The sequence below is a fragment of the Sminthopsis crassicaudata genome, chromosome 4 (genome assembly GCF_048593235.1).
Source record: "Sminthopsis crassicaudata isolate SCR6 chromosome 4, ASM4859323v1, whole genome shotgun sequence".
Lineage (NCBI taxonomy): Eukaryota > Metazoa > Chordata > Mammalia > Dasyuromorphia > Dasyuridae > Sminthopsis > Sminthopsis crassicaudata.
Genome location: NC_133620.1, coordinates 398373396 through 398399611, shown reverse-complemented (window position 1 = coordinate 398399611; position 26216 = coordinate 398373396). Strand labels below are relative to the sequence as shown.

The 26216-nt window shown below is 37.2% G+C and overlaps 1 protein-coding gene across 2 annotated transcripts in view; it reads right to left on the bottom strand.

Annotated features, from left to right (window-relative positions):
- The window catches only part of KIF26B (kinesin family member 26B), a 590705-nt gene that overhangs the window by 88708 nt on the left and 475781 nt on the right, over positions 1–26216 (bottom strand). For both annotated transcript variants that reach the window (XM_074262566.1, XM_074262567.1), the window contains 4 exons: positions 20298–20504; positions 10404–10497; positions 7785–8047; positions 3749–3932 (listed from right to left, as the gene is read on the bottom strand). In XM_074262566.1, the coding sequence (XP_074118667.1) occupies positions 3749–3932; positions 7785–8047; positions 10404–10497; positions 20298–20504 (748 nt within the window). The remainder of the gene's footprint in view (positions 1–3748; positions 3933–7784; positions 8048–10403; positions 10498–20297; positions 20505–26216) is intronic.

Here is a 26216-nt window from a genome sequence, read left to right as displayed (position 1 = left end):
GTCACTTAACCCCAGCCTCAGAAAAAGAAAAAAAAAAAAAAGGTAACAATCCCTCAGAGCTTCTTATTAGTGACAGCATCTTGAAAGGAAGAAATAAATGCAGATACTTTTCTGATTCACAATTTCCTACTATTGAGGTATCATTCCCCTCTTCTCTACTTCTTCTTGAGAGTTTTTGCTTTCTATTCAATATCAGAATCACTATCTTTCCGTCTGAATTTATATTAGCATTTATATAATGATAATTGATACTCATAACAATCTTGGAAGATCAGTGCTGTTATGATCCCCATTTCACAGATAAGGGAACTAGGTAGACAAAATGTAAGTCACTTGCTCAGGGTTGCCAGCTAAATAAGTATCTGAATCAGAATTTGAAATCAGGTCTTTCTAACCCAAGTCTAGCACTCTAATCACTGTGCCATCAAGCTTTTTTGCCAAAATTTCAGTCATTTGACAATAAATTTAGTCACATGGAACCCAGATCTTTTGAAGGCAAATGAACAGAAAATATTCTGTTTAAAAATATTTGTATCTATATAACCTATATCAGATTGCTTATCATCTTAGGGAGTGGCTTAGTAAGGGAGGGAGAAAGAAAAAATTTAGAACTGAAAATCTTACTAAAATAAATGTTGAAAACTATTTCTACATGTAATTAGAAAAAATAAAATACTATTAAGTAAAAAGAAAAAGCAATAAAAATATTTATCTTCTCATCATTGACTGAAATTTTTATTTCTTCCCCAAGCCATATTTATCCACATGAAACTCTGGAAAAAGAGAAAAACCTTGGTATAATTGCATAGAGGATATAAATTCTGATGGGTTTCACCTACAATATTACTTCCATTCAAGAAACTGTGATAATTGTGTCATAGTGATCAAGTCTCAACAGCTGCAAATGGAGCATATAAGCACCAACATCTTAACAATATCATAGGAATGCCATAGAATGAAAATATCATTCTTTACCAGTGCTTAGCACTATTAACATTCTGGCACACAGTAGATACTTTAATAAATGTTTGTTGATTGACTAACTGACCAATGAGCACTTTTCTCAGATTAGGCTCTTACTTTCATAAAGGATTTTTGGAATTAGCCTCATAGTTGGAGCTGGGTCAATGATTTCTTTTCTTTTTTAAAATTATAGCTTTTTATTTACAAAACATATGCATGGATAGTTTTTCAACACTGACCTTTGCAAAACCTTCTGTTCCAACTTTTCCCCTACTTGCCCCTCCCCTAGATAGCAGGTAACCCAATACATGTTAAATATGTTAAATACAATATATGCATACATATTAATAGTCATCTTGCTGCTCAAGAAAGATAGGATCTAGAAAGAAGGTAAAAAACCCGAGAAGGAAAACAAAATTAAGCAAACAATAACAGAAAGAGTGGAAATGCTATGTTGTGGTCCATACTCGTTTCCCATAATTCTGTCTCTGGGTGTAGCTGATTCTCTTCATTACTGAACAATTGGAACTGATTTGAATCATCTCAAGTACATCAGAATTGATCATCTTACAGTATTGCTGTTGCTGTGTGCAGTGATCTTCTGGTTCTGCTCATTTCACTTAGCATAAGTTCATATAAGTCTCTCCAGGACTCTCTGAAATCATTCTGTGGGTCATTTCTTACAGAACAATAATATTCTATAACATTCATATACCAGGATTTATTCAGCATTCTCCAATTGATGGGCATCCACTCAGTTTCCAGTTTCTTACCACTACAAAAAGAGCTGTCACAAATATTTTACACATGTGGGTTCCTTTCCCTGCTTTAAGATCTCTTTGGGATATAATGGGACAATTTTCAAGCGGAATAGGAGGAACTGATAAGACTTTACTATGGTAGATGCTTCTAACAATAAAAAAAAAAATCAACAACAACAACAACAAAAAAAAAAACTTTGGTCTGCAAAGGTGAGTATTTTTAAAAAACAACAACAAAAACAAAACAAACAAACAAAAAAAAACCACACACACAAAAAAACTATTGAGCAAAGAAGCATCCTTTGCTCTCTACTGTTGTTAAGAACATAGCCAGTGTGCTTTGAACTAGGCTACTGTATAAAACTGGGAGCTACACATGCTGAGAATCACAGCGTGGCTTCAAGCCCAACATAGCAGAGTGAGGATGCTGTCTGTAGGTTAATAGATACAGGAGCCAGGCAGGAAGAAGCTATATTAGATGCACTGATCATACAGATACATTCTGACACCATCCATCAACCTGCTTTCTAACAGGTATTAAGTTTTGATAGCCAGAAAATTGATTTGTATCCTCATCCTTAGATGATGCAGTGGTCGGTCATGTCAGACTCACTTTTAAAGGAGAGAAACAAAGAATGGGAACAGGTCTAAATATATTTAATACAACCATTAATGCGTTCATTTGTTTTGGGGGTTAGTTTGGTACACACTCCATGGAGCATTCATGGGAATGAGACCCTGGGAGGCAATCTCATGAAAAAAGCACTCAACCTCCATGGATACTTCTGGAAATATATTTTAATTTTTTAACAGTGGAAAGCCTTGTGTCAGCCACTGGGTATACAAATAGAAAAGGAGATAGTCTCTGCTGTCAAACAGTTCACATTCTAATAGGAGAAATAAGAGGTTTCAGCTACAAGTTGGTTGGAAAAAGTCAGTGATCTTTAGGATGCAGAGGAAAAACAGATGGTATTATAGTTCTCAGTTCTGAAAGCCTGGAACTTTAAGATGATAAAGTAGGCCTCTTATTGATCCCCATGAGCCTACTCCATTTTCAATGACAAGTACTGAATTGGTCACAGAACCGGGAAGAACAGAGTTCACAGAGGCCATAACATGAGCTCAGGCTGGAAAACTAAAGCCTTTGAATCTTAGACAAAGGGATTGGAACTTACTTTGGCAGACAAGAGAGAACTACTGAAGGTTTTTAAGCAGAACAGACCCATGCATAAAGATAGGACAAAAATCTTAGAAGCATGTTAAAATATTCTATACACTTCTTGGACATTCTCTCATTGTAATAGTTGTTGTAGTTTAGATTTTTTTTTTTTGGAGGGTGTTATATACTAGAGGTTGGATTGAAAACTTCTACAGAGTTAGATGGCTAAAACAAATGGTATGGAGTAATGATCAGAGTCCTTAATTCAGATTTGGAAGACCCTGATTAGATGCCCAGCCCTTCTTCCATTCTATAAATTCTGTTTCCTTATAAAACAGGCAGATTACTCACCCTAACAACCTCCCAAATTTGTTGTGATGATTATTTATGTCAATCCCCATTCTGAAATAATAAAAGCTGATAGTTATTAGAGAGGGTCAGGATGATATAGTGCATAAGGTGTTGAGCTTGGAGATAGGAAGATCCGTGTTCAAATTCCAGATCCAGGCATTTAAATTAAATTAGTTTCACCATGAGCAAGCTACTAACCTTTCTCCTCCCTCACTCCTGAATTTCTCTTTGCTTGCTATCTTAGAGAAACCCCTCCTGAAAGGTGACTTCCTCCTGCAAATCTCCAGCCTTTGAAGGTAAGAACTCTTACATTTTATCTTTGTATTCTCTATATCTCATAGAGGATAATAGAGGGTAAGAACTCTTACATTTCATCTTTGTATTCTCTATATCTCTATATCCCTGGCACCCTATGGGCATTTAACATTGTTTAAATTGAAATGAATTTTTTTGTTGTTGGTGGTGATGTGAAAGCTGCTGAGAAGAAATAACGAGAGAGAATCAATTAACTTACTTCCACCTTTGCCACTCTTTTCCATTCGGTACTGGTAAATATGCAGAGTGAATAACATATGTGAGTTCCTGTGGTCGTCCTCATCACAATCTTGCTGACTACTCCGACGAGAGGCGATGGCAGCATCAAGGAAGAAGGCCGCCTTCTCTGCTGTGGGGGCTCGGAGTTCACTCTGGTTTTGGAGCTGTAAGATATAATTCAAGAGACAAGAATAAAATGCAAAAGGGAAGTCAGCTTTAGCCTGAGGTTAGGGAAAGGAGAAGGGAATTTCCTTCCCATTCATGTATTGGTTTAAATGTTATTCTATTTTCTGGATTTCATACATATTTCTACATGCCTCTCACAGTCTGTAATCTCTCTGAATCCTGGATCTGTGAAATCAAGTATCTTCATAGAACACTTTGACTCCCCCATATTATATGTATATAATATCTTTTTAACTCTTTGCAATCTGTTTTCTAACCTCATCACTCAATTGAAATTACTCGTTCCTAAGCCATCAATGATCTTTTAATTACAAATTTTGATAGCCTTCTCTCAAAACTCATTTTGCTTGACCTCTCTGTAGCTAGGTTGAGGCTAGATAGAATACTGGGTATTGAATCAGGAAGATTGGACTTAACTTCTAGTTTTATCATCTATAATATAAGGATAATAATGGTACCTATCTCCCAGAATTGCTGTGAGGATCAGATGAGGTAGCATATGTAAAGTACTGTGAGAATTTTATAAGTCTATGTTTCTACTACTAATAAGCAAAACAACTACTATCACTATTACTATTTCACTCCTCCTGGATATTCTCTCTTTTTCTTTCTCTTCCTGATCATTATCCATAGTTGTTATTCAGCCACATCTAACTCTTGTGACCCATTTTAGAGTTTTCTTGGCAAAGATATAGAATAGTTTACTATTTCCTTCTCCAGCTCATTTTACAGATGAGAAACTGAGGCAAACAGGGTAACGTGATTTTCTCAAGACCACACAGCTAATGTCTGAAATCGAATTTGAACTCAGAAAGATGAACCATTCTGACTTCAGGCCCAGTGCTCTATCTGCTATATCCATCTATCCTGCACCTCCCCCATAATCTGGGATGGGTTCCAAGGCTCTAGCCTGGGCCTTTCAGAACTCATTCTCTTTTCCCCAAAACCTGCCCACTCCCAACTTTCCTACATGTTTAGGACTTTTCACACTGGTTCATAACCTCTGAATCATCTTCATTCTTCACTCTCTCTATTTGTCCTTACTTTATGAAATGGGAATGTTGTTGGGTAATACTAGCTGGCTCTTGTTCACCCTGACATCTTTTAAATGAAGCAGGTATTCATACCTTTTTGTCTTAAAAAAAATCCTAAACCACCTGTGGTAGAACAGGTGTGAAAAGCAAAATGTTTGGTGAGAAGAGCTGGCCTGTCTTATCTCTGCAGAGGACTAATAAATCAATGTGTGCTGGGGAAGGGAGGAGGTGGTGATGTTTATCCATGATAAAACTTGGGATATGGCTGCATCTTCCTTCAAAGATTCCATTGTTTGGAGAAGGGACTGTAGGCTGTGAACCACCATGATTTCAGAGTTGACAGCACTCATGTCCCCAAGATGGAGCACCTGGCAAGTTTTGACTAGAAAGCCTGAAGCTTTCAATTGTCTCCCTCTGTGACTTTTCCCATATTATTTTCTTCAAGTCAAATTTAAGCTTCCTTACTAATTTTAATGAGCTAAAATAAGCTGGAGTAAAAGATTAATACAACTATTTAAGAGAATTGAAAAGTGTTATTCAGATCATATTAAGGTAAAGCTTTTTTGGTTGTTTTTAGGATTCTCAAATTATACTTGGGATATACTCATGAAATGAGAAACCAGAATATATCAACCAGCTAATCACCATCTCTGAAGTGAACTTTCTAAACAAAAAAGATAAATCTGATGAACTGGAACTTTCAGGAAAAATGATCATTTTTCCTCTACTCCATTTTAAATAGAAAAGAAAATTTAGATCAAAAACAAAACAAAACAATTTCCAAGATGTGTCCAGGGACTACTATAGATTCTGTCTGATCAACATGTAATACTTTAAAAAGAATCAATAATCATTATATGATACTGAAGTAATCTCAACTGTCTAAGAAAGATTCATTTATATGAACAATATTATAATTAGTTACTAAGACAAGCAAATAGATACACATTTTAGAAAAATAAATTTCCAAAAGTGTTGAAACCAGAAGGGTTTATTGCTTGACCTTCAGTTAACCAGAAAATTCAATTAAATCAACTATCCCAAATTTTCCAGATTCTATCATTTAAAAACACCAAATTTTCTGCTCACTTTTATTCCTTCTGAATTTCCTGTTTTCTTCCCATTCATCTGGGTTTGAAACTTGAGTTATTCCTCTGCCTCAGCCTCCACACCCAGTAGATTTTTAAATCCTATCTATTTAATTTAAGGACCTAACATTTCCAGCTCTCCTTTCTTCTGTCTTCCTATGGCACCAGCATGGTCATGTCCTTATCACTTCTTATCTAGACCACTTAATAGCCTCTCAACTGGTGGTCACTCTGACTTCATTTTCATCCTCAACAATCAATTCCATGAAAGACTTTCAAAATCATTTTCCTAAATCATGGATCATAACTCATTCAGATGCTCATAAACTGTCAATGGCTACTTAGTACCCAAAGAAAAAATATGAACTTCTTAGCACCATTCAAAAATCTTTCACATTTTGGCCTCAAGATATGTTTGCTCTATTATTTCATGGTATTCCTCTTAATATACTCTTTATTCTATTCCAGGACTTCTTAAACTTTATCCACTCAGTGACCCTTTTTTGCCTGCGAAATTGTCATGTGACATATAGGTATGTAAAATAAGTATATAAGTCAAATTATAATCTCACAACCTCCACATTCAGTTATGAGACCTTATACAGGCCACGACTCACCTTTTTTTTTTTTTTTTTTTTTTTTTTTTTTTTTTTTTTTTTGCTGAGGCAATTGGGGTTAAGTGACTTGCCCAGAGTCACATAGCTAAGAAGTTTTAAGTGTCTGAGGACAGATTTGAACTCAGGTCCTCCTGACTTCAGGGGAGGTGCTCCACCAACTAGCTGCCCCTACACAACTCACAATTTAAAAAGCTGGGATCTAGTTCAATAAAAAAATAACACAAAGAATTAAAAAAATAAAAAAAATCCCTGTACATTCACTCTTCTCTAATTCTGCCCTATTATATCTTGTTTCCTTGTCCTTGTTACCCTGTCTCTTAGGTGCATGGGATGGGTCCTCATCCATCACTATTTCTACCTTACATATTTGATGCTTTGGACCAAAAATATGATATGTCATCCTGATCACCTTGCTAAAGAGAGGTGACTCTCCAACTGACAAATTGAGTGTGGTCACAAGGTTTCTATCAATTTGCTGGAAATGCACCAGGGAGCTACAGAGACCTGCCTTTGCTACACTGTTAGGGTGGTCAGAGAGAAATGTGAGCCCATTGGGGTTTCATCTTGAAAAGTACTGGAGCTATTCTTGGCTTCCCTGGGTCTGGCAATTATGTCTTGGCTCTAATTATAAAGTGGTTATTAGTTCTTCCTACAGCACTACTAATCATGCTCTAGGCTAGTGCCAGGAACATAGTTTATGAAGCTATAAACGGCCATGGTAATGGCTGCAGCTATTTGTGCCATGCTGTAAATATTTCACTTTGTTGTTAAACAAAAAAAGAATCATATTTTTAAAAAAATAAACCATAGTGGGAGGGGATGTATGGGGGAAAGAAGGTGAATTAAATTTGCCCCCAACAATTGTGGTCCCCTGCTCACTGTCAGTTAGATTTAAGGTACAAATATTTAGGTTAGTAAAGCAGATGGCCCCACAGCTGCAGACTATAAAGTTTCAGGCCACTTTAAAGTAAACACTCCTAACCTTACCCCGTTTACATTTTGAGTAATTCATGGGTTGAAGTGGTCTTGAATCTCCAAGGTGGAGATCAAGCGCCCTGCCCTAAACAGCAGGAAGTTCCAGGCTCAGTCACCTGCATGCCACAGATGGGATCTTCACAAAGATAGACTCCTGGGGACTGGCCATCCTGCAGACTGCCAGTGGCCACCTCCGACAGCAGGTCCCGCAGGTTCTCTTCCTTCCCCCACACTTCGACGGCAGAGATCCGGACAGAGAAACGGGCTCCCGTCTTCTCTTTGCGTTCGTTAATCAGCTTGAAGAGCCACGAGATGGCACAGGGAATAATGCCAAGGTTCTGCATAGAATCATCCTTCCCAATCATGGTATAGGATTTGCCTGTGCAGACCAGAGAGGGAGAGACATGAGACCAACTCGAAAATTTAGGGAAGGCTGACACACACATACTCTTCTCTAAAAAGAAGCTTCCTTTTCAGTGGACTGGGAAATATAGAGAGGAATTTACTGCAGAAGGAATGAAAAGGTGACTGATGGGCAGGAGGTAGAAGGAAACGAAGGAAGCCAAAACCATGAGGGGAGCAAAAACAAAAGAGACAGGAAGAAAAAGTCAAGTTTTATGTCTCTGGCTGGCAAATAACACATCTGGAGTGGTGGCCAAAGAGCAAATTCCCAGCTCTGTTTACAAAATGACTTCTATAAGGAATACAAGAGCACAGATCAGTGATAAAATTTAACCCCAAGTTCCTAAAATGATGTGACAATTTCTGTATTACATCACACAGAACAGAGAAGACTCCCAAGTTGGCCATCACCATTACAGATTTCTTTATAGCCATGCCGAAAATTAAACTTAGTTATTTACATTTTACATCCTTACTCCTGGTAAATGTGACATATTTTAAGAGCACACATATTTTCTATAAAAATGATCTCTGCTTTGATGAGAGATCAAGGAGTGGAAAAAAAAAGGGAGGGCTGATGTAGCCCACAGATGAGGGGGATTTTTCCTCTAGGACTGGAATTCATGACTGCCTAAGTCTTCTCAGATCCTCACCTTGTGTTGAAGGGGCTGTGAGTATGTGTCAAAGGGGTTGTGAGTATATGTCATGGGACTCCTAATAGTATTTCAGTGAGTATCTATTCATTTCCCCCAAATTGCCACCCAACTAAGCATAGTTAATATGGCCTGGTGAACAGATGATGGTGAATCAGGATTAAGAAGACATTACCAAGAAAAATTGTCTCATGCCACTGTCTAAGATTTAAGTCGGGATCTGCAGAGCTTCCATTTCCATAGTGTTTTGCTGTTCCCTTCAGGTTTGATAACAGTTGCAGGAAAGGAATATGTACTCTTGAATGGCACAGAAGAATAAGAGAAAGACATTGGTATCTCAAGTCAAGTCAAGAAGCATGTGCAAGAAATTGCCTTGACCTCAAGAAGCTTTCATTCTAATGCAGGTAGGAGAGGGAAGGTAAGAGCAGAAGCCACAGAGGAAAGAAGGAAGGAAGATGGCTAGTCTGGGCATATATTTAAAAATGGAGGTCATTGGAGGAAACTGTATTTCTGCCCTCTTTATGTACAGGGGGCACTCCTTTCAGGAAATGCTTAAACCTGGATGTTGGATAGATTCTGGTTGCTCAGTAGTCTTAAGAGCTAGAATACCCTGTTATGTTCCAGGGCTTGGGGGGTGTTCCTCCAGACCTTCCATTCCCACCTGTTATCTATATAAAGAGTAAGAGATTCTTTTTGTTTGTAATTTGTCCCCTCAGAAAATGTGCAATGTCTATGTTTATTTCCTGGGCTGATCTTTAATCTAGTAGAATAGGGACCAACTGAGTTCACTGTTATGCCTGGATTCCAATAAATCATTTGATATAATCTCTCATAATAGTCCTGCTGACTGGCTAAATGACTCAAAGACCCAAAGAGAAGTAATTAATGGTCAATGTCAAGTTAGAGGGAAGTCCCCAGTGGAAAGTCACAGGATTTTGTGCTTGGCCCTATTCTGTTTCCTATTTCTATTAACAACATGGGTGAAAGTAGAGATGGCACACTTTTCAAACTTGCAGACCCTGTAAAGCTGAGAAGGACAATTAATATACTGGATCTCAAGGATCCTAAAAAAGACCCAACATAACAGAACAATAAGTCAAATCTCATAAGATGAAATTAAATAGGAATTAAATCTTTTACTTGAGTTTTAAAAAGCCAACTTCCTAGGTATAAGAAATGGAAGAAGAGAAAAGCAAAAATTACCATTCCTGTTTTTTCCCACTTGTCTTAAATATTAGTCATTTTTCTTATATTGTAGGGCAGATTACTGTTATGGTAAATGTTGGACTCAAAGGTGATTTCCAGAGAGCAGTTTTTGTGATTATTACACTGCAAGTCCTCTCCCTGATAAAAGAATTGGTACACAAATTTAACTTATATTGGATTACTTGCTGCTTAGGGGAAGGGTGGTGGAGAGGGAGGGAGAAAAATTTGGAACACAAGGTTTTGCAAAGGTGAATATCAAAAACTGTCTTTGTATTTTGAAAATAAAAAGATATTATGATGATAAAAGGATTATTACAATTTTTAAAATCAGACAGTTGATTAATGCAAAGCCTTAATAAAAATCAACGAAAAACATTTTCAAGCTCTCTCCCATTAAAGTTTCAGAGGGATTAATTTCCACTCTAGTGCTAGAAAGATGATGATAAGAACCCTGACCAAGTTAATGATACTGACCCAGCTTTGCATGCCCGAAACAGAACACACAGCCATCGGCTCCATTGACCACAGATTGGATCACTTCTGCCACAGTTCCAGCACACACTTCAGCCTGAAATAAGCACAAGGAAAAGTGAAGGTACAGTGCAGTGTCATCATTTACAAAGAATCCATAAAATGATAAGGAAATTTGTGATACACAAGCATAATGAAATAATACTTGCACATTAAGAAATAGTGAAAATGATGACTACAGAAAAATAAAGGGAAGGCATGAACTGATACAAAGTTGGTCCCTATCCCTGAAACACTCTTCCTACTTCCCCCTGGCTTCTATTAAATCACAATTTACAGGACACCTTTGTCTTAATCCCAAGCCTTCCCCCTATTAGTTATTTCTTATTTGTCCTGTTCATAGCTAGCTTTATATGTATTTGTTTGCCTGCTGTTTACCCAATTAGATAGGAAGTTCATTTAGGGCAGGAACTATCTTTTGCCTCTTTGTATCCTCAGTATTTAAAGTGCCTGGCACAGAGTACTCACTTAATAAATGTTTATTGATTGATGACTGAAATAAGGAGAACCAGGAAAACAACACAAACAATTACTTGTTCAGTTGTCCATTTATGTTCATTGGACCATGCTAGGCAAAGACACTAGAATGGTTTTGCCATTTTCTTCTCCTGGGGATAAAGGCAAACACCGGTTAAATGGTTTGCCTGATTACATAATAACAAAATGTACAAGACCAATTTTTTACCCAAGTTATCCTAACTAGGCCCTGCCTGCTATCTACTGAACCACCTACCTTGTGTGAGCAACAATGATTACAACAATGTAAACAGAAAGAGCAACAGTGAAACAATCAAAAGTGATTCTTATGAAATGATAATGTCCAAGTGTGGCCCCAGTGAAGAGATATGAGAATGCATTCCCTCCCTCTTCTTTGAAGAGGTGGGGGATTATGGGTATGGTACAATGCATTTATAATGTCCAACTTTTTCAATGTGTTGTTCAGCTAAACTTTATTGTAAATTATGATTCTCTGGGAGGATGAGGAAGGAGAAGTTTATAAGGAAAAATACATAGTGTAAAAACTAAAGAAAAGAACAAAATTTCATTTTAAGAAAATGGATAAGTAAGTATGATCTCACTGTACAATTATTCTCTTTTTCTCCCCCTTTTTTGTGAGGCAGTGGGGTTAAGTGACTTGCCCAACATCACACAGCTAATAAGTGGTAAGTGTCTGAAATCGGAGTTGAACTCCTGATTCCAGGACTAGTGCCCCTGTACTACTATTCTCAGTCACTTATTTCCTGTTGTCTGAATTCTGCTACCCAAGAATTCTTGAATCTGTTTTAAATCCTATCAGAATCTTTCTCTTGCCTTGTATGACATGATGTATGTTAACACAGATGAACTCCGAACCAACTTCCTATTAGCATATTTCCACTAGACTTTCATCTCTATATCCCCAGTGTTTAGTACAATGTCTTCCTTGTACAAAGAAGATATGTAACAGGTTTTTGTCAAGTTAAATTGAGTTGACCTGTGAAGCAGTATCAGCCTTAAGGAACCCCCAATTATTAGAGTGAACTGTATGTGCTACCACTAATCACAAAGATATCTTATCCCTAATAATATCTGATGCAAATGATTGTCAACGCCAACTATATAAAAAATCCTTTAGTCTCTATGCTTTTGCAGCTAGGTGGGACAGTGGAGAAATCACCAGCCCTGAAGTTGGGAAAACCTGAATTCTCCTGCCTCAGACACTAACTGTGTGACTCTAGACAAGCCATTTAACCCCATTTTTCTCAGTTTCCTCATCTGTAAAATCTACTGGAGAAGAAAACAGCAAACCACTACAGTATCTTTGCCATGAAAACCCCAAATGGAGTCAGGAGAACTCAGACATGACTGAAATGACTGAACACAATTTCTATATTGGTCCCAGGTTTAGTTTCCTCATCTATAAAAATGGAAAGGTTGAATGAGATGGTCTCTGGAATTGGAAGGTCTCTTCCAATTCTTAACCTATGATCCTATGAACCTATTATAGTGAAGAATGCTGTTCATCTGCAGAAAGGCAGCTGGTGATGTCTGAGTGCCAATTGAGGCAATTTTTTTTCTTTCTATATTTTTCTTGAGTTTTTTCCCCTGTGTTTTCTTTCATAACAGACTGAAATGGAAATGTTTTGCAGGACTACACATATATAACCTATATCAAATTGATTGCCTTCTCAATGAGAGAATTTAGAAAGTTTTAAAAATAAATGTTAATGACAAATATGGAAATATGTTTAAAATGATTGTACAAGTATAACTTATATCAGATTGCTTACTGGGAGATGGGAGGGAAAGGATGGAGAGAGAAAAATGTGGAACTCAAAATCTTACAAAAATGAATGTTAAAAACTATTTTTATGTGGAATTGGGAAAATAAGTTACTACTAAGAAAAAATAAATGTGAAAAATTGTTTTTACATATAATTTTGTGGAAAGAAAATAGTAATTTTTTTTAAATTAGAGTACATAATTTCCTTTCTAGAATTGTCACCCATTCTGAGTCTCACAGATAATAATATTTACATAGTAATTACTAGGTGCCAACCTTGGAGGATAGTTGCTATTATTAGCTCCATTTTAAAGGTAAGGAAACTGAGGTAAATAAAAAGTACCAACATCAGATACCCTAAAAGTATCTGAAGCCATATTTGAACTAAAGTCTTCCTGAGTTTAAGCCACTATGCACCCAACTGTCCATTCTACAGATGAAGAAACTGAGGCCAAACAGATAAAATAACTAGACTAGGGACGCACAGATAGTAAGTGCCTGAGGCTAAATTTGAATTCAGGTCCTACTGATTCTGGTCCGGATGCTACCTAATAGATTAGGTAAGACATTTAATATGTCAGTTGATTTGGCTGCAGTGTATATTATCATACTTTGCTGAAGATTAATGAGATGATATTTATGAAATTTTATAGGCTTACAGTGCAATTAAGGAAACGAATTCTGAAAAACAACCTAGTTTTCAGTAGAAGCAGGAGATTTGTGGTATCTGCATGATAATGACAATGTTTATGAAAAATATGGAAATATGTTTAAAATGATTGTACACATATAACCTATATCAGATTGCTTACTGTCTTGGGGAGATGGGAGGGAAGGGATAGAAAGAGAAAAATTTGGAACTTGACTTTCTCAGGGTTAAATAGCTAGTTAATATCTGAAACTGGGTTTGAACTCATATTCCAGATTCCAATTATCTATCCCCAGCTATAATACCTACTTTGCCTGCATGATATCTAGCTCTGAGCTCTTTCTCTTTGCCAATCTCCATCTCTTACTTTTTCCAAAATGGAGCCTTTTCTTTGTTCTACATGCACTCAACACTTAGAGATACAATCCAGACACTATTAATTGAGGCTTGTTTGCATATTACATGATAAGTGTTCTTCAGTCATTCATGCATGTGTGCTCTCTAACTAGGTGATAAATGTCTTAATTAAGGAGCTGAGTCTTCCATGTGTCTTCATGGGCTTCCTATCTTCCCCTCCCTCCTTCCCCTGTTAAATCAACCTTTAACTCTTAATATGATTTTGGGCAAACAACAGGTGCTAAGGATTGGTACTAACTAGTTTGAAAACTCAGAGAAGTCTCCACAGATGGTATCTGGGTCGTTACCAATACCAGGGAGGAATGATGCGCTGAATCCCATTGCTCTCATTTTGCTGCTTCAAGACTAGATTCAGGATGTCCCTGAAGCATTTTTGCCTGTACCAATATTCCTCACTGACTTACTATAATCAGGGCAATGTGTCTCCCAGTGGGAGCCTGAAAAATCAACAGCCTTGATGATGAATGAAGTCATTCAGTTTGAGGATCTTGAAGGTACAATAATTTCTAAGTATTCCAAAATCTAAATTTCCCTCAAACTGAAAGGGGAGGTGGAAAATGCAAACACACCTATTTCTGACAACTGCCACTCATGTTTGTGGTCTTGGCAGAGGTTCTCCCCAGGCAGATGGGATTGAAAAATAAGTTATTCTCTCCTTTTGCCTCTTCAAGATCCCACCCTGATCTAGGATGACTGGCTTTTCAAGTCTTGCCACTTTGAAATTGGGGTATAACTAATACATTGTTGGTGGAGTTGTGAAAGAATCCGGCCATTATAGAGAGCAATTTGGAACAATGCCCAAAAAGTTATCAAACTGTGCATACCCTTTGATCCAGCAGTGCTACTACTGGGCTTATATCCCAAAGAAATACTAAAGAGGGGAAAGGGACCTGTATGTGCCAAAATGTTTGTGGCAGCCCTTTTCATAGTGGCTAGAAACTGGAAAATGAATGGATGTCCATCAATTGGAGAATGGTTGGGTAAATTATGGTATATGAAGGTTATATAATATTATTGCTCTGTAAGAAATGACCAGCAGGATGAATTCAGAAAGGTTTGGAGAGTCTTACATGAACTGATGCTGAGTGAAATGAGCAGAACCAGAAAATCGCTGTACACTTCAATGCTGTATGAAAATATATTCTGATGGAAGTGGATATCTTCAACATAAAGAAGATCCAACTAACTTCCAGTTGATCAATGATGGACAGAAACAGCTACACCCAGAGAAGGAACACTGGGAATTGAATGTAAACTGTTAGCACTACTATCTTTCTATCCAGGTTACTTATACCTTCGGAATCCAATTCTTAATGTACAAAAATTGGATTTACACACACATATTGTATCTAGGTTATACTGTAACACATGTAAAATGTATGGGATTGCCTGTCATCTAGGGGAGGGAGTAGAGGGAGGGAGGGGACAATTTGGAAAAATGAAAACAAGGGATAATGTTGTAAAAAAAATATTACTCATGCATATATACTGTCAAAAATTTTTTTATAATTATAAAATTAATTTAAAAAAAAAGAAATTGGGGTATAATTCCTTGCCAGGGCCAAGAAGGGAGCTTCATGCCTTTTGTTCATTGAAGTTAGTATTACATGTGGTGGGAAGCAGGGACCTCAGAGAAGGGACCTCCCAGCTCATTTGATTCAGCCTCTCATTTTACAGGTGAGTAAACTGATCCAGACATGAGAAAGGACTTGCCCAGGATCACACATTTAGAACTGAAAGATAGATTAAACATCATTGAGTCCAAACCATTTGATTTACAGCTTAGAAAAATGGGCCCAGAAAAGTTAAGTGACTTGGCAGGATCACACTATTTAGCCATCATTTTTATCTCCCTCCTACTGGAACTTTGGACTCTGTCCCGGGATACCAGACTCCACTAGGTAAGCATTTACTTGCTTTTACCCCAAACCAAATCATCTCCATACCATGCATTCTCAATTCCCTTTTTGGATCTTCTTTTATGTGTTGTCCTCCCTCACTAAAACATAAGCTTCTTTAGAACAAGGGATTGCCTTTTTATGTGAATCCTTAGCACTTAGCATAATGTATGGCTCATAGTAAGCACTTAATAAGTGATCTATCAGTCTATCCATTCATATATCTATTTATCCATCTATCCATTTTTTTGTCTGTCTATCTAACTATCCTTCTGGCCACAAACTGATTGACCTCACCATATGATCTAACAAGATCTTAGAATGGTAACATGGATATCAAATTAAAAAACAAACAAACAAAAAACACAAAACATCCAGATACCAAGGAATATTCTCCTGAGAACGACCTGTTCCTTCCCACCTTTGGGTGGGAACCTTCATGTTTCTTTGAAATAGAATGCCATTATTCACAATTCATATCATATATCCAAATCCTGTCTATATTTCAAATCCCATATAAAGCATGACCCTTCTCATGAAACCTTCCTTGATCTTTTCAGGCAGGAGTAATCTTTTCTATGGTCCCATAGCCATTTTTCTAGTGCTTTTGAACTTACCTCTTCTCCCTTGCATTAAAGTTATTTATGCGCACTTCTTATTTTTATTAATAGATTGCAATTCAATTTTACTAGATCACAATTTAATTTCACAAACATTTATTTGGCCTACTAGATAGAAAATGGAGAACCAAGAACACCTAGGTTCAAGGTCTGTTTCTTGCATATAATGACTTTGAAACCCCATGGATTAGCCACTTAATTCTCAGGACCTCAAGAATCTAACACTAATTGCAGAGAAGATATGAATTTATATTAGTAGAGGGGAATTTCATTAACCAAGAACTTATCACCATTGAAATCACACATGTAGTTCCTATCCATATTCTTATGTATAAGGCACTGTGCTAAGTATTAAGGCTACAAAGTTAATAAGAAGTGTCAGAAGCAGGGTTTTAAGTCAGGTATTCCTATTTCCAGATCCAATGCTAATGAAAAACATGAAAGGGAAAACAACTTCTGGAAAAGGTTAGGAATTTTATCTTCTCTCAGGTCCTAAGATTTACAGACTCTTCAAAGAAATTCAACTTAAATAGCATTCAAATTCACTTACTTAGCTTCTACTTGGTATTATGTGCTAGAAATACAAAGAAGAAGGGATAAGACAAAATCTTTTATTATATATCAGAAAGACGACACAAAAATGGCATTATGTTCACTCTGAAAGATTTTTCTATGTGCTAGATGAATTGTGACAGGGAATAGAACATGTACAAAGGCAAGTATAATGTAAGGGATAGTGTGATAAGTCAAAGGCAAAGCTTCCTTTTAGTGGTTGGCAAGAAGGAGGGCAGCAGGAATGAAGTGGGTATTTGAACTGAAATGCTAAGAAATAGAATTATTTCAGTAGATGGAGGTCAAGAGAAAGTGTTATTTCAAGTATGAGGAAATGTTCTGAGCAAATGCACAAAGATGGTAGAAAGAGATTGGAGGATACTTATTAGATTAAACTGTCTAGGATTGAGTCTGTGAAGGGAAAGAATGAGGTACATTCACGTAGAAACTTAGGTAGATGGTTAAATATAGGTCCCTTCATACCAGAGACCATTTCTTATTCATTTTTTATTCCTAAAACATGATTCTAAGTAGAAGCTGAGTTTGAACTATATTTGAGTTGAATCTATTTGAGAAGTTTGTAACTCTTAACAAGTGAGAGGAGGTAAATTCTTTCTGGCAATTGTTTCATGCTTTTTCTTGCCCCTGTGCTATAAGTATTGGAGCATCCAGGTGGGACAATGTATAAAATATCAGATCTGGAATCAGGAAGAATTGAATTAATATCTTGCCCCTGATATTTACTAGCTGGGAGATCCTGATTAAGTCACTTATTAGAATTATAATAGTAGTTATGTCACACAGATCAAATGATACAATGTGTTAAAAGCACTCTTCAAACCTAAAGCACAATATAAATGATAGCAATGATTATTATCTTTTTTCTTCTTTCTTGTGATCAAATTGACAAATATAATTAAGCTAGGGACAATAACCAATATTACATTGTAACCAATAGAATTATGGATTAAATCAAATAAGGTGAAATTTTATATGGATATATAAAATAAACAAACAAATAAATAATAATTAAAATTTTATAGCTGGGTTAAAATTTTTTTAATAAGTACAACATGTTATCAAGCATTTGAAAAAGATATGAAAATTTTAGTCAATTACCAGCTAAGCATGCATTAAAGGCAAAAAAGCAAGTTTGATCACAGGTTGCATTGAGCCATGGAGTTTGCAGGCATAACATAGGATCATCTGATTATGTACTTTGTCCAGGTCTAGGGTACTGTGTTCAATTTTGAGCACCATATCTAGGAATGACATGGATAAGTTCAAGCATGTATAGAAGACAGTAACCAAGATGGTGAAGGTTCTTCAAATCATCCCCTATGAGGGAAAATGTTCTGGAGGAATTTTGGACAGTTATTCAGGACAAGAAAAGACATGGATTAAGGAGGCAGGAAGCATGGGGATGAAGTATTAGATTTCATGGAGTATTTGAAAGACATCATATGGAAGAAGGAATTGATTTGTACTTCTTATTCAGAGGACAGAACAACAAGGAAAATTTAGGCTTTGATGGAGGGAAAACTTCCTGACAATTAGAGCTGTCCAACAGTATAATGGGCTGTTTGGGGAGTTACTTCTGCAGCACTGAAGGCATTTAAGGATGGAAGCATTAAAGCTAGATTAGATGATTGCTTTTCAGGTGCATTATAAAAGAGATTTTTATTCACTTGAGAGCTGGATGAGGTGATTGCTCAGATCCCTTCCAACTCTGAAATTCTGTAAAGTTATCAACAATATTCTGTAAAGAATCAACATCTATCTATCTATATGTCATGCATATATGTATATACATATAGATATAAAAGAATGGACATATATATAACAAAAAATAAATGTACATGTAAAATATATATATGAATATGCATATAATGAGAGAATAGAATTTATGTATAACATTTATAATATATTTGAGAATGAACATATATAGGTAGATATATACACATACATAAAAGGAGGGGGGATGAGAATGAGAATATACTGATAACATATATCCCTATTTGGGTTTAGCATTTCTTGTCAATTCCAATAAATATGAATGTATATTTCAGATTATTTATATGGTAGCCAACAGAAAAAAACATTCAATTTGTGTTTTATAACTCACATTTATACACATACTCTCAGAGTTGAGCCAGGATGGAAAAAGGCTATCATGATAGCCTCGTGAGTAGTATCATTATTACTGTCCCCATTTTAGAAATGAGAAAAATGAAACCCAGAGAGGTTAAATAATTTATCTAAGGACACATAGCAGTCTATTGGCTCAGCTAGCACTGCAATCCAAGCCTACCAATTTAACAACAAAACAAAAAAATTGTCTTTTTTTAAAAAATCAGCCAAGCACCAATAAAATACATGCTGTGATGGGTAGATATTGATATGAAACAGAAGGTATAAACAAAGATAAGCAGTAAAAATGGCTCTTTTTCCTTGAATAATTCTAAAACTTATTAATAGCCACTATTTAATTTAAGCTTTACTCCGGAGTTCTTTTAACTTATGGAAATTTGTATCTGGAAAAGTTTTAGCAGTGTTAATTAAATTGATCATTAGTCTTTTATTAGACTCCATGTCAGGTTTAGATTACTGAGCCCACAGGGTGGTACCACACACAGAAATATACAAGTGATGAAGAAGGAAACCTTGGGATGTATTCCTATAGGGAGTGCTGCATCTTCTCAAGATAAGCTCTTCAGGGAAATCACATGTGTGGGATGCTCAGCTTTTTTAATTAATGGAGCCTGCGTACTCCTGAACTACACCAGAGAAGGTATGATCAGGAATCTCTAACTGGAAATGAAGGACACTGCTAGCCAGGATTCCTGTGCTATATTAAAAATGCAAGGGAAAGTCAAAGGGTCTGATAATGAAGATGTTAATAAGCTAATAATATTACTACTGCTCCACATCTGTATGGCATCTAATAGTTTACAAATTGATTCCAAGCTCCATCTCCTACTGACTTCAGATAACAGTACTACCAGTAGACAGACCAGCTCAGTAGAGTATTCATGAGACTGTACCCTTACTAGTTCATGTGCTTCAATCAGTCAATCAACAAACATTTATTAAGAACCTTCTATATGCCAAATACTAGCCTAGACCCTGAGGGAAGGTAACAAACATTTATTGAGTGCCTACTATGTGTCAAATATTTTACAAATATTATCTCATTTAATCTGGACATAAATGATGCATTTTCACAAATGCAAAAATAGTTCCTGACCTCAAGGAGCTTACATTCTCTAAGAGAGACATCATATATATAATAAATATCTTACTACAAAATATGTGCAAATATATGGTAAGATTTTGGGTGGGGGAGGCCCTTGATAAAAACAAATGAACAAAAGAAACCAACCTATGGCAACAATCACAGAACAATCTTTGTAATGTGAGAAAGAAAGGACCACATACTTGAGATGCATCCTGGGGGAAAACAGCATCAAAGGCAAACATCTTGGGTGGAACCTGGTTGCCTCTCTTTTGGAAGGCGTTCTGCCCTCCACAAGTCAAGGGGTCATAGAGGGTGATTTGCTTCTTTCTTGGATCCACCTTCAAAAAGGAGCTGGATTCTGAGGTGTCCTTGGCGAGGGTGGAGCAGATGCGAACCATGACCTTCACCTAAGAAGAAACATACAGAAAGGAAGCTTGAGTTAAGGGAGTCCGATGGTTTATGGTGGAAAACCCCCATATATTATATCCCTGAGTTTTCTGTTGACTATCCAATGATAAATCATGATAAATTTCATTGTGCATTAGGAATATAATCCTTAATGGGTCATGGGAGGAAAAAAATAGTGAATTTATAATTACCAGGTAGCACATGTTGATGTCTCTATTACTTTGATACAGAGGTGGTGTATCACTTTCTTTGTCTTGCTATTAATATAAATTGAAAATTAACTGTACCCTAGTGGCCCAATTAAGTAGATGAAAAGGTAATCTGGGCTGCCTAGCTCTCGGGGCTGGTGTGGCTCCCATGAAACTTGAAGATCAATAAACCTGGCACATAAAACTTAGCTCTGTAATTTACTCCTTGCTTGCTCACATCAGAACTCTTACAGACGAAACCCACAGTTATTAGTGTCATCATTAACGGGCTGTGAAATGGCTTGGTTTTAATGGTCAGCATTTGAAATGTGCTCAGAGGACCAGCAATGATAAAGAATTTGTTTGAAATATGGTATTTTAGGATCCATTAGATGAGTGTATAACGAGTGGTTATTTTCAGAACCAGGCACATCTCTGCTGGAAAAAGGAGATGGAATTTGCCTTTAACCCAATTTCAGTAGTTTAGCTACAAAGAATATGGTAAATGGAGAGGACTTTAAAGGTCAACTAGTTCAGCTTCTTCATTCTACAGATGAGAAACAAGAAATTGTAGCGGTTAAGTCACTTTTCTAAGGTTATGTCTAGTCAGTGACAGAACCTGGGACCAAATTCCCAACACTCAGCTCCAAGACCTTTCTGCCAGATTACAATGCTTTCTAAAAGAGCACAAGAACCCACTGTGTAGTCTAGGAATGACGACTGTCTCCTACAGGAGGACAGAAACTCAGTCTGAAAGCTGCCTTAAGAGGCCATCTAGTATGAATTCTGTCTGTCCCCTCTTTAGTGTCCCTTAAAAGTGTTATTTAGCCTTGAAGACCTCCAATGATGGAGGAAGTCACAACCTCTGGAGGCAGCCGATTCCCCCTTGGGATTGTTCTGATTGTTAGGAAGTTTTTTCCATATTTGGAACTAAAATTTGCCTCTAGATTCCCTCTCTTCTGGAATGCAATCCTTCAGAAGACAGCTATATAAAAAAAACTGACAATAGGCTAACAAACACATAGATTTAATGCTTCAGAAATCATCTACAAGTGGCTTCTAATGCTCTCAACCATCACAATGATGCTAACAGAAAGCAAGGGGGAGACAGAAACAGAGTTTGGCCCTGTCTAGTCTACTGCCTTACTGTACCAACTAATTCCCATTTCAAGAAATTCGAGATGGGACACTATGAAGAATTCTAGAGAACTTGGTTTGGGGGCAAAATTAAAATTATCTCCCAAATGACAATCAATATATTTGCTTAAGTCTTCTATTCCCTTCCCTTTGGATACAGAAAGATTATGAGAGAGAGAGAGAGAGAGAGAGAGAGAGAGAGAGAGAGAGAGAGAGAGAGAGAGAGAGAGAGAGAGAGAGAGGAGAGGAGAGGAGAGGAGAGGAGAGGAGAGGAGAGGAGAGGAGAGGAGAGGAGAGGAGAGGAGAGGAGAGGAGAGGAGAGGAGAGGAGAGGAGAGGAGAGGAGAGGAGAGGAGAGGAGAGGAGAGGAGAGGAGAGGAGAGAGAGAGAGAGAGAGAGAGAGAGAGAGAGAGAGAGAGAGAGAGAGAGAGAGAGAGAGGAGAGAGAGAGAGAGAGAGAGAGAGAGAGAAAGAGAGAGAAGGAGAACATGATGAGAATTAGAGTGAACTATTTTTCCCTTGAGAGAAAAGAAAAAAATTGGGAGACAAAGAAAGAAGTTGGTGATGAATGGTATTGAAAAACCCAGAAATCATTATGAGGATGATCTTTAGCTCTCAACTGTACTGTCCAAAGCAAATGCAAACAATACATCCATGCTTCAGTGAGGTCACTTTGTGTTACAGTTATGGCTGCCAGGGAGCAGGCTGAAATGGATCACCCTGAACAGCATTTTGAAAACTCAGCTTTTCCATTCTCCAACTGATAAATGGTCAAAGGATATGAACAGACAATCTTCAAGTGAAGAAACTAAAACCATTTCTAGTCATATGAAAAAATGCTCTAAATCACTATTGATAAGAGAAATGCAAATTAAGACAACTCTGAGGTACCACTACATACCTCTCAGATTGGCTAAGATGACAGGAAAGGATAATGCTGAATGGTGGAGGGGATGTGAGAAAACTGGGACTGATACATTGTTGGTAGAGTTGTAAACTGAGGCAACCACTCTGGAGAGTAATTTGGAACTATTCCCAAAGTACTATCAAACTGTCACATCCTTTGATCCAGCAGTGTCTCTACTGGGCCTGTATCCCAAAGAGATCATAACAGAGGGAAAGGGATCTACATGTGCAAAAATGTTTGTAGCAGCTCTTTTTTGTGGTGGCTGAATAAGTTATGGTATATGAATATTATGGAATATTGTACTATAAGAAACCATCCCAGATTTGGAGAGATTTATATGAAGTGATGCTACGTGAAGTGAGCAGAACCAAAAAAACATTATACACAGCAATAACAAGATTATATGATGATGATCATATAATCATATCAATTCTGATGGAATTTTCTCTTTTCATCAACAAGGTGATTCAGGCCAGTTCCAGTGATTTTGTGATGGTGAGAGCCATCTACACCCAGAGAAAGGACTGTGGGAACTGAGTGTGGATCACAGCATAAGACTTTCATCTTTTTGTTGTTGTTTACTTATTTTTTTTTCTTATTTTATCCTTCTTTGATCTGATTTTTCTTGTGAAGCAAGGTAAATGTGGAAATATGTATAGAAGAAATGCACATATGTTTTAACATATACTGGATTAAGTTATGTCTAGAGAAGAGGGTAGAGAAAGAGAGGGAGAAAAATTTGGTAAACAAGATTTGCAAGAGTAAATGTTGAAAACCACCTTTGCATATATTTTGAAAATAAAAAGCTATTGGGGCAGCTAGTTGGTTCAGTGGATAGAGCACCGGCCCTGAAGTCAGGAGGACCTGAGTTCAAATGTGACCTCAGACATTTAACACTTCCTAGCTGTGTGATCCTGGGCAAGTCACTTAACCCCAGCCTCAGAAAAAGAAAGAAAAAGAAAAAAAAGCTATTATTTTATTTTATTTTTCAGGTTAACACATTTTATTTTTTCCTGAGGCAATTTTTCTCAACACTCTCTCTCTCTCTCTCTCTCTCTCTCTCTCTCTCTCTCTCTCTCTCTCTCTCTCTCTCTCTCTCTCTCTCTGTCTCTGTCTCTTTCTCACTCTCTGTCTGTCTGTCCGTTTCTCTCTCTTTATTCAACTGTTCATCCTGTCATTCTTGAGATGTCTTTATATAACTTTTCATAGGTTATGAATTTATCTCCATCAAAGTTGTATCCCTTCCAGGTGAAAGTAAATTCTTTGAGAACGGAGACTGTCTCTTTTTTTCTCCTTCATATTCCCATACTGCAGACTCTTTTATGAAAGTCTGTTGAATTGAACCAAATCTTTCTGCTACCATTCTCACTGTCAATTTTTTATGATATGGCTTTAGAGGAATAGGCCTTCCTATATGGGCCATTTGAATAGGGATTGGGATAGGGATACTACTATAATATGGTTAGGAAGTTATTACTCCATAGGTTGAAATACACTAAATGGCTAATGGAACTTCAAAGGACATTGTAGGCCAGACCCTTCATTTTACAGATGAGAAAACAGAAGCTAGAAAGGGTGACTTATTCAAAAATCACAAAGATAAACCTCAGAGGTGGGATTTAATCTTTGGTCTTCTGTCCCCAATATTCATCCCACTGTACCACAATGCCTGAACTTGACAAGGATCCTGTAAATATAATACTGTCCAATACACACAGTCAGTTCCTAGCACAATGAACCAGGATTCTGTTTATATTTCATTTGGGGCATTTTTCCCCCTTGACTCACAACCCTATTATCAAAGGCTTATTAGTTTCTCCAGGTTTACCCTGGCAACAGAAGCAGTGGTACTCAAAGCATCTACACCTGTGGCCACCTTCAGTGTGCATTCTCTGAGCCTAGAGGCTCAATGTAAGCAGATTCTCCAGCCCTGATTATAAAGGCTGGAAGTGGAGATGCTGCTGCAACCCCAGGCAGAACTGATGGAGACACATGGCCCACCGCATTTCGATTTTCACAATTTCCCATGCAATTTCTGAGTAACTAGAGGTACTGAATTTAAAATCTGAGCTGAGCTATGCAGTTACAATAGGAAGGAGGCAGGAAAGGGTCTGAATTAGTGATTCACTCAGCTAGAAGCATAGCTTCTGCATTTTAATGAAGTGCCTAGGCCAGCAGTTGCTGGTCTGGCTAAGGGAGATACACAGCTCCTTTAAAACCAATTGAACCCCAAGTTGGGAGAAATGTCATATTTCATTCTTTTCTTCACAATTCATTTAAATAAATGAAGTTTTTTTTTTTCACTTTAAGGGAAGGAAATTGAGTTTTTCTGCCTCACTTCCTTTTTGTCATTATTCCTTTAGTCCAACACTCCACTTCCTGACTAATCCCCTGTAATGAAAGGGCTTAGGAGATACCACTTGTGATCAAGGAGACCACTTGCACCTCCCGCCAGAAGTTCTCAGTCAAGTGACAATTACTGCTCAGGTTTTTGGCAGTATATCCTTTAACCCTTCTTTTTATGGCTCCTATAAGAGGAGATGACAAGAAAGAACAGACCCAAATTTCATAAAGCATATTTACATGTTTTGAACCACCAGCAACAGCATTTAGAAGATGGCCTGTATTATTGTGATTTCCATTCTTCTTCCACTTGGAGATACCCAATTGGACTGGAAGATGGGAGTGTAGGGGAAAAAAAACTACATACCCATCAAATATAGCAAAAGAGAAATAAAGGCTGAGAGGCCCTATTATAAGAGGAAGCATATGAACATTTCCTCCACCTAGACCTCTGTTGGTTAGATCCCATTTTGGACTTAATTTATATAATTATTCACTGGACAAGGTCAGACAGCTGTTGGTCTGAACAGGGTGGCTCTCTTTCAGCTCAGCTCATTCATCATCCTCAGCACCTCATTCTGGGTTGCATTACAGCATTGGGAGAGGAAGGGATTGTGGTATACTCACAGCACAAAAGGCAATGGTCATGCTAGGGGAGCTGTATTAGCACTCCATCAAAGGAATGGCAGCTCCAGAATGCAGGGACAGCCTTACTGCAGGCTAATGAAGAGTAGCCTCTATAACTTCTTGGTATTACTGCAGTAAATAATAAGATAGGAGGAGGGGGGAAATGTCTGTCTGTATTGAGGCATTAGTCATAATGGTACAATGCAAACTTGAATTTGTTTGCTCTTAATTCCACCCAAAAGTACTGTTCTAAAGATTCCCTTCAATATTAAAGAAGCTCAGGAGAGTAAATTTAATCACAAAAAGTAGGAAGGCCTCTGAGTCAAAAAGAATGGGTTCAAATCTTTGACTTTGGGAACATGGGTTAATCAGTTAATCCCTTAGGATTCTTAGGCAACTTTCTGAGGCTATAAATTATTAAAGAGTTGATCTACATCAGGAAACTCCCTACCCAAAAGAAATGTTCCACACAGATAAAATTATAAACCTTGACCACCCTGAAATGAGATTA